The sequence below is a fragment of the Monodon monoceros genome, unplaced genomic scaffold (assembly GCF_005190385.1).
Source record: "Monodon monoceros isolate NGI ecotype Baffin Bay Population unplaced genomic scaffold, NGI_Narwhal_1 Super_Scaffold_9, whole genome shotgun sequence".
NCBI lineage: Eukaryota > Metazoa > Chordata > Mammalia > Artiodactyla > Monodontidae > Monodon > Monodon monoceros.
The window spans coordinates 46207005-46215942 of NW_021703786.1; the positions used below are offsets into that span (position 1 = coordinate 46207005).

At 55.5% G+C, this 8938-nt stretch overlaps 1 protein-coding gene across 2 annotated transcripts; it reads right to left on the bottom strand.

Annotated features, from left to right (window-relative positions):
• Positions 1 to 645: 645 nt before the first annotated feature.
• Positions 646 to 7378, bottom strand: ATP1B2 (ATPase Na+/K+ transporting subunit beta 2). Of its 2 annotated transcripts, none has more exons than XM_029210667.1 (7): positions 6706 to 7378; positions 4799 to 4927; positions 3981 to 4085; positions 3656 to 3792; positions 3362 to 3418; positions 2485 to 2583; positions 646 to 2377 (listed from the first exon to the last, which is right to left on the bottom strand). In XM_029210667.1, exons 1-7 carry the CDS (start codon positions 6815 to 6817, stop codon positions 2213 to 2215), a joined length of 804 nt encoding a protein of 267 aa, XP_029066500.1. In that variant the 5' UTR covers positions 6818 to 7378; the 3' UTR covers positions 646 to 2212. The 2 variants fall into 2 exon arrangements, with proteins under 2 accessions (XP_029066500.1, XP_029066499.1); XM_029210666.1 differs by having other exon boundaries at positions 2091 to 2377; positions 3656 to 3861.
• Between the last annotated feature and the right edge of the window lie 1560 nt (positions 7379 to 8938).

The following is an 8938-nucleotide window of genomic DNA, read 5'->3' on the forward strand; positions in this document are numbered from 1 at the left end:
TGTGGTATAGACTCAGCCATCCTTTTTCTCTACGCTTGTGTGTGTACTTTTTTTACGCACAAAACTGGGCTCCTACGGTTCATATTGTTTTGAGATCTGTTTCTTCTGATCAATTTTCCTCTCCTGTCTCTGGGCATTTGCTGATGCTAGTCTCTCCCCCTAAAACCACCACATCCTTTAAGCCCTTCGAAGCCCCCACAGGGAGTGGGTGACCACTCTGAATTTTGTCCTCACCAGCTTTCTCCCCTTCCTGGAAATACATTTAGGTCTACCTGGTTTGAGAGTTTCTCGTGTGCTCCTCCCCTTTCCCGTTAAACTGGGGAGCTCCTTGGGGGCAGGAACTCTGCCTCTTTCATAAGTGTGTCTTCCTGGTGCCTAGAATGCACAGAGTAGGCACTTTATAAGTATTGCTGTAGGAAAGGACGTAGGCTTCTTGCCTGTCTTGTATTGAGTGATCTCAAGATAGTATACGTGATGGAGCAATCTAGGAGGTAGATGCTTGGACACTGGATGGAAGAGATCAAAGCTGGGGAGGGGGCCCCCAAGGGCTGGGTAACTCCCGGGTCACCCAAATCCACCCCCACCCCCTTCCCAGGGCTCTTCCAAATGCTCAGAAAGGAACAACCTGCACACAGGGCTCCCTGTATGATATATATTTATATATATAATTGCTCTCATTTTATTGTACTTTATCCTCTTTTTACAGTAGATCTGACACAGGCATTAAATAACTGCAGAGAGAGACCAGTGGGGTGAGGGGAGTGCAGGAAGACATGGGGACCCAAAGGGAAGAGACTCAGATCCAGCGAGAGAAAAACAGGGGAGAGTCCATTTGTGGGTGGGATGTGGAAGCTGCAGCATCAAAAAAAAAGGAAGTCAGAGGGGAGGAAGTGAAGGACGTGGGAAAAGAAAGAGTTAAAATGCCTCTATAACTCAAGATCACAGGCAGTCCCTCATTTAACATTCTATGGGCACTATGGGGTTGTTTAAGAAGGCAAAGGGGTCTGAAGGAGACGGAGACAAGAAATTCAGAGCCTTAGATGGAGGAGGTATTTGCAATTTTCAGGCTGGCATGCAGAGAAAAAGGAAGGAGTTAGTGATTAGTTGATAACTTGCTAAGAGAAGCCAGAGAGAGAATGGTGGGGGCATATCTGGGCCCAGGGGAAGGAGGTGGAATAGTCCCATAGCCAGCTGACGTTTCCAAGGTGGCCACTGGGGACCTAGCCAAAATGGCTGCCCCTCCCCCGGGGCGCCTGGGAAGTGGAACTTGCAGGATATTCTGGGAACGCGAACAGGGGGAAGGGAGCCATCGGCAAAAACAAAGTGGACATTCAGCCTAGGTCAACCCCGCCCCTCTGAGTGCCTAGTTGGGTGACAGGAGGGACCAGAAGAGAATTTTCAAGAACCAACATGGACTTCCCCTTCAGACCCTCATTCCCAGCTCACGTAGTCAACGTGGGGTGAGAAGCCAGATGTGCCAGGAAAGAGGGAAAAGGCCACAGAGCCACCTTGTCCTCAGTTACAAACGGCCCCCCTTTCAGTGGAGGGAATGGGGATGGAGAAGACTGGCCAGAGGAGCCAGACAAGTCAAAAGCCACTGAGACAGCGACTGTTGTAGATAGGCAGAAGGTGTGGGAGACAGAGGAAAGTGACAGCAGCTGAGCTGGAATGAGGGAAAGAGGGCCACACTGGTGACCACTCTAACGTACAGAAATATTAAATCCCTATGCTGTGCACCTGGAACTAACGTAGTGTTGTAAGTCAATTCTCCTTCAATTTAAAAAACAGAATTGAGCGCCACCTCAGTGTGTGGAAGTAAGGGGTGAAATGAGATATGTGCGTAGGTGGGTGGGTGGGCATTTTCTATAGCTCTCAGGGGATAAGAGGGCGGGACAGGTGGGTAGCTGTGAGGACACCCCACTCAAAGCTACTCCAGGCCTAGAAAGGCTCCCAACTCCTCTGTGACCGTCTTGGGGTCCCATCTCCCTGTCTCTGACTGAGCTAGGGTGGGAAGAAGATGGTGGAAAATGTGGGTAGCCAGGGAATCATGACAGACATCAGGCCGGGTTCAGAAGTAAAGGAAAAGGGACTCAGACAAGCCAGAGCTCTGTTATAAAAAATACCTTTGGGGTGGGTGAGGGAGGGATCAGGCAGGGTCAGGGATATTCCAGAAGCATCCGTAGGAAAGAGGTGGGGGCGGGAGGAAGGGGCCTCAGGTTTTGTTGATGCGGAGTTTGAAGGCCACGCGCCCAGCAAACTTGTCGCGCTCGTCGTCAGTGGCGATGTTGGCGGCGTTGATGCGGCACTCCACGTTCACCTCCACGTTGGGGGTCACATTCAGGAACTTCACGGCCACCAGGGGCTGCGTGTAGTTCACCTGGGCCAGAGGAGGAGAGCGAGGCTCCAGGCCCGCAGCAACTCGGCCTCCTCCCCAGGGCCCCGCTCCCCTGCAGGAACCAGCACCCAGCCTCCCACGGGACTTACGTGGAACTTCTTGCCGTAGTAGGGGAAGTACATGAGGTCGATGCTGCCGTTAGCAGGGAACATGACAAAGTTGCCGAGATTCTCAGCATCTTCATCTCGCTGTGGGGGGGCGCAGGAGGGTGGGGGAGAGCATGTGAGGGAACCCAGACGCTATCCAGACTTCCCTTTGTTCCTCCTTGACCCCCAAATTATTGTCTCATATCCGTATCCCTTGAGCGCGGAGGCTGGTGTGTTCGCGCGTGCGCAGGAGCGGGTGTCCCATCTCTTCCATCAAACTGGGAAGGCCTCCAGGGCGCTAATGAGCCTGAAGCCTCCTACTGCCCTCCCACCCCAAATTCTTACCCCATCCTCAGAAATCGGTTTCTGGAGCGGAGCCAAGAGAGAACAGATAAATGAGTAAGGGCTCAGTAGGAAACGAGGGGGATGAACAAAGAGGGGCAGGAAGTTCCTAGAGAGGACAGAGGTGGGGGGAGCAGGGTTCCAAGGACAACTTAGTGGTGGCAGGTGGTGCTTACAGATCAGCAGCTACCAGATACCTAAAAAGAATTGAGGGATAGGAGAGACATGGGATGGAGAGCAAAAGACATGGTCAGGGAATAGAGGAGAACATGGAAGGATTAGGGAGGGAAGCCAGAAGCAGGGCTTTGGGTGGAGTCAGGAAGGGGGTGTCTATCCACACAAAAGAGCAGACTTCTGCATCCTAGAGAGAAGCAAGAGGGGTGGCAGCCCCTTGGAGTTTGAGCCATACTGGAGCCCACTCTTACCCCCTTGTCCCTAGAGTGATGGAGCTTCTGGGAGCAAAGAAGATAGGGAGAGATGAGTGAATGACATGGAAACCATGAAGGACAAACAGGTGCACAAGGCCCAACAAACTCACCTTCCCCACACAGGTAACATTCATGCTCTGGTTTGCTCCTGCATAGAAGTTGATGACCTGGAGCGAGGAGAGAGAGTCGTGAGGGTTAAAGAAAGAAGTTGTCAAAGACACAAGTATCCAGCCTTCCAACCACCATCTCAGCCTCCAATGGCCCCATCTCTCTTGTTCTCTCAGCCATTCAAATATCTACAAATCTCCCGAAGCGCAAGAGCCCCAGCAAAATAAAGCAGCTGCCAGCAGATGGTAGCCCCAGCTCCCTCCTCCGCTCCCCCTGGGAACTAAGGTCATGAGTACCCGGTTCATCTTGATGAAGACACAGGGCTGTCCTGTGCTGTAACCATAGTGGGTGGGGTCCCCAATGCCAGAGCAGTCGCCCAGCTGGGTCCGGTTGAACTGGCAGGCACGTTTCGGGTAGTTGAGAACTCCGTTATCTGGTTGTTCGTAATAGCGCCCAGGGAGGCAGACATCATTCTTTTGGGCTTGGATGGAGTCATTGTAAGCTACGGGGGGTGGGGGTGGGGTGGGGGGGGGAGAGTCACAGGCCTCATGTTCTGCTCCCAGGGTCTCCAGTCCCCTGCCCCGAGGTCCTGCACAGCCACATCACCAGCCCCATACTCACGCTCCAGGAATTTGTTGAGCTTCTGAACATGCTGGTCCCAGCTTTCAGTGTCACTGACATTGACAATGACATCTAGGTTCTCAGTCTTAGGGCGAATCATCAAGCCTAGTCAACAAAGGCGAGAGTGAGGGGTATATATAAGATGAGGGACCACACACAGAGGGAAAAAGATGGACATAGGGAACACCAGGGTGAGGGACAGGTGAAGATCCGAGATCGTCTTCCCGGGAGGGAGATCTCCTGTGAACATCTGCCACCTCCCCAGATCACAGAGCTCTCAGCTGTGGGAAATGGGAAGGCAGACTTCAAGAATTCCCCAGGGCTTCCCTGGTGGCGCAGTGGTTAAGAATCCGCCTGCCAATGCAGGGGACATGGGTTCGAGCCCTGGTCAGGGAAGATCCCACGTGTCGCAGAGCAACTAAGCCCGTGCGCCACAACTACCGAGCCTGTGCTCTAGAGCCTGCGAGCCACAACTACTGGGCCCGTGTGCCACAACTACTGAAGCCCACAAGCCTAGAGCCCGTGCTCCGCAACAAGAGAAGCCACCGCAGTGAGAAGCCCGCACACCACAATGAAGAGTAGCCCCTGCTCGCCTCAACTAGAGAAAGCCTGCGTAGGCAATGAAGACTCAACGCAGCCAAAAATAAAATAAATAAGTAATTAAAAAAACAAAAAAAAGAACTCCCCGCACATGGTGACTGGATCATCAGAACCGAACCTCTGAGAAGAGCTGACAGTTCTCAGCCTGTGAGTTCCTTTTGGATACCTGGGGGCACAAGAGCAGTTACAGTGGCTGGTGGGGGAGCCTCATCACTCACCCGGTGTGGCCAGTCGGTCCTGGTACTTGGGAGTATGATCAGAGACCGTCTGCAGCATCACCCACATGGTGAGGGTGAACATGGCGGTGAGGAAGCCATAGAAGACGAGGTAGAAGAGGAGGATAAAGGCTAAGGAGGAGGAAACAGGGTCAGCAGGTTCCAGGTCTCCCTCGATGACCTGACCTATCCCCACACACCCCTCTCCCACTCAGAGGTTCTGCACAGGAATGGATCGCAGAGCCTTGGGAAGCCTTCCCCTGGAAGCAAAAGGAGACAAGCTGAAAAGCGGCAGTTGTGTCTGGCTTCCAGCCATGACTCCCAGCCCTTCCTGATCCCACAGCACAGTGAAGCCCGACCTTGTGGAGGCCACAAGAGATCTAAACTCTTGTTGCTGGCACAACTCATAGTATAGGCCGCAGTCATTTTGCCACAAATTACGTTCTCAACTCCTCAACCTTCGTGGCCCTGAAAAGGCACAATATCTGATACTACTGTATCGGTACTCATGCTTGAAGCTGTCTAGCACGATGACTTTCAAGCTGGCATTGGCCCCAATTCACAGCCAAACTCTTATCCCATCCCTCAGGGCGTGGACGTCCACACTCAAATAGCAAAATCTCTCTCTCAGAGCCCCACAAAAGCCAAACCTTGAATGAGGCTCCTGCCAAGCTACAAAGTCTCAGCTGTCCAGAACCTTCAACAGTCACCTACCCCCCAATTCACACACAGCACCCCGGGCAGAGGCAGGAGTAAACGTAGACCTCCAATAGCCTTTCAGGCATACAGCTGGTCCTTGGTGGATGTGACACGTCACTCCGTCACTCCTCAGCCTGGTGTGAGTACCTGCTGTTTCCACCACCCCAGACCCCCAGTACTTCCATCTCAGAAGACACTTCACTCAAGAAGCCTTCTCAGATTCTCCCAAGCACTCGTGGATGCCTCTAGTCCCAGGGAGTGGACTTCAAGTTTCCTGCGGCAAGGACTGCATCGGACCCACCTCAAGTGCCCCAAGTGGCTGAGCTAATGGGGTCCGCGTTCAATTAGTGTGGATGAATTGTAAGCTGTGTCACACAATGTCTCCTGTGCTTCGACTTCCCAGCTTGAAAATCCCTTTCGGAAGAATTCCACCCCTCACTGGCACCTATGCCCAGCACGGGACCCTCAACCAGATGCAACTCCCTCCACGCCTCCCCAGTGGCGCCAAGGTATGGGTGGGTAAGGAGCCAAGCCACGCAAGCCCAGAGACACACTGGGCCGGATGATGTACATGTCTCACCACTAGTGACCACTCCCTCCGCCTGCGACATCTGAGCCGAACACCCAGCCCCGAAAACCTCCCAGTGTCACCCCGGCGCAACAGCCCCCCACCCGCCAAGCAGCCACAGAAGGCTCCAAAACACCCGGTAGTAGGACACAGACAACTTCCGCTGTGAAGAACCCCCTCCAACACACTCCCCACCTCTCCAAGGCCCGCCCGCTCATGAACGTTCCCAGGGTCCAAGGGGTGGGCTCGAGCTAAAAATAGACGGGGCTGGCTAGCTAGTGAGAGTCAGAGGGAGGGAAGGGTCTCTCTTCTGGGGAAGGGGGGGCGACTGTGCGGAGCTGACCGGACTCCGACAGCGAGCGCGAGCGCCGCGGCGCGGACACGCGCTCAGAGCCCGCGACCCCCCCGAGCGAGGGGGCTCCGCGGGGGACGGGAAGGCGGCAGTGACCTACTTTCTCCGCCTCCGCAGCGGCCAGCCAGGGAGATTAGACCGGCGATTCGGCGCCCTCCCAGTCCAGAGCCCGGCAGGGGGGCCGGACGCCGGGGACCCGGGAAGGGAGCTGGGGCTGCGCCGGCGGGACCTCGTGTGCTCGGGGCGTCGCCCGGCGGACCCCCAACCCCTCGCGCGGCCGGCCCCGCATACCCCAGCTGGTTCCGGTGCGGCCCATGAACTGGTGCGTCCTCGGGTTCCACACGAACTCCTTCCACTCCTCAACCACCTGCCCGCAGCTCTTCTTCTCTTTCTGAATGACCATCTTGACGGCGGGGGGCGAGTCCCGCGCGGGGCGGGGGCTACGGAGAAGCCGGGGTGCGGCGCGTGAAGCACACTCACGCACCAGAACGCGCGGGAAGCAAAGGCAGCGGGGGCGAGGGAGACCCCTCCCTCAGATATGCAGCTGCTGCAAATTCCGGGGCGCAGGGCCACACGTTGCGGGGTGCTGGCGGCGCGGCGTAGGATGCACAGAACCTAGGCCCCCCCCCCACTGCAATGAAAAGGGGGGGTTGTCCGAGCAGGGGAGGATAAAAAGAGGAAGGGGTGCGAACGCAGCTTCACTCCCCAAACCTCCCAGAAGCAAAACGAAAAGGGATGCAAAAATAGACGGCTGCAAAACCCGAGAGAAGCGCATAAAAAATCGGGGTGCAAAGGGGCAGGGAGAGGTGGGGGAGGGGACCGCCCCGAAATCCGAGATGCAAAGAGGCTGTGGAGGAGGGTCGGGTGACCGTTCAAGGCTCTTCTGCCGAGCGGAGACCGCCACACCTGCGGTGGCTCGGCCGCGGGGGTGGGGTGGGGTGGGGACGCGCAGTTGTGGGGGACAGGCAGGGATAGGGGTCCCCCGGGCGGAGGCTCCGCTCTTCAGCAGTGCGGGGCCGGCAGCCGCGGCGCTCAGTCTATATACTCCGCGGCTCCGGGGGTGCCCGCCCCCTTTCCGCCCCCCCAAGAGGCCCCGCCTCCTCGCTGCTGGCCTGGGCGACTTCATGCATATGCAAATTTGGAGAAAGGGATTGGGCCCGCCCCCCTGACGCCTCTTCAGGACCTAGAGGTCTCTCCCTTACCCCCACTCCAGGTACTGGACTAGATCTGGGTGAGTGGAGAGGATAGAGGGCGTGTCCGGGCGGAGTAGAGGGAAAGATAACCCCCGAGAGACACAGAAGACAGAGAGGAAAACAGATATATGCTGAGATGGGGGCCCCATCTCAGGCAGGGAGTTAGAAAGAGACTAAGATCCAGGAGACGGGGCAGAATGTGAGACGAATAGAGAAGGAGCCAGAGATCAAGAAAAACAGATCGAAGAGACCAGCTGAGGTACTACACCAGCCGGGCTGGAAGCTAGAACAGTCCTCAAAGAGATCAATAGAGGCCACCACAGGGGGGAAATTCCCCTTATGGGAGCTGCTACCAATTCCCCCGACACCTCCTTCTCCAGTCCCACTGCCGCTTCTCCCACCACCACTTGGTTCTCTCCAAGCCTGGGGGCTTCTCTGCCTTCCCACCACATCCCTCATGAAACCCTTCCAGGGACTTCGCTGGTGGCGCAGTGATTAAGACTCTGCGCTCCCAATGCAGGGGGCCCTGGTTCCATCCCTGGTCAGGGAACTAGATCCCACGTGCATGCCGTAACTAAGGAGCCCGCCTGCTACAACTAAGACCTAACGCGACCAAGTAAATATTAGGGGGGCAAAAAAGACCTTCCAACACCACATTCCCAGCCCCCAATACTGCCCTGAGACCCCAGCCCTGGAGCCCCATCTGCTTAGGTGTTCTGCCTCCTCCCACCCCCATGTCTGAACTCCCCTTCTCATTTGCCCATTTGGGTCAACAAACATTTATTGAGCACCTACTAGAGACCTTGTGCAACCCAGCGCTGGGGAGGTAAAGTCATGGTTCTCACAGGGCTCCAGAGACCCACAGTCTAGTAGGGAGGTACATGGGCCTCCAAAGACCTCCTGTTAAGAATCATTATCTGGGACTTCCTTGGTGGCACAGTGGTTAAGAATCTGCCTGCCAATGCACGGGACACAGGTTTGAGCCCTGGTCCGGGAAGATCCCACATGTCTTGGAGCAACTAAGCCCGTGCTCACAACTACTGAGCCTGCGCTCTAGGGCCCGTGTGCCACAACTACTGAAGCCCACAAGCCTAGAGCCCGTGCTCCGCAACAAGAGAAACCACCGCAATAAGAAGCCCGCGCACCGCAATGAAGAGTAGTAGCCCCTGCTCGCCACAACTAGAGAAAGCCCGCGTGCAGCAATGAAGACCCAACGTAGCCAAAAATAAATAAATAAATTTATCTTTAAAAATGTTATTTTCTTTTTAAAAAATATTTATTTTGGCTGCGTCAGCTCTTAGTTGTGGCACACAGGCTCTCTGGTTGTGGCG

Excerpts from the sequence above, each read along its gene's own strand:
- ATP1B2 (XM_029210666.1), bottom strand. The coding sequence starts at position 6,817 with ATGGTCATTCAGAAAGAGAAGAAGAGCTGCGGGCAGGTGGTTGAGGAG. Across the intron at positions 4,928-6,705 it reads CCGCACCGGAACCAGCTGGG|CCTTTATCCTCCTCTTCTAC; the intron begins GTATGCGGGGCC and ends CCTCCTCCTTAG. Across the intron at positions 2,378-2,484 it reads ACTACGGCAAGAAGTTCCAC|GTGAACTACACGCAGCCCCT; the intron begins GTAAGTCCCGTG and ends CCTCTGGCCCAG.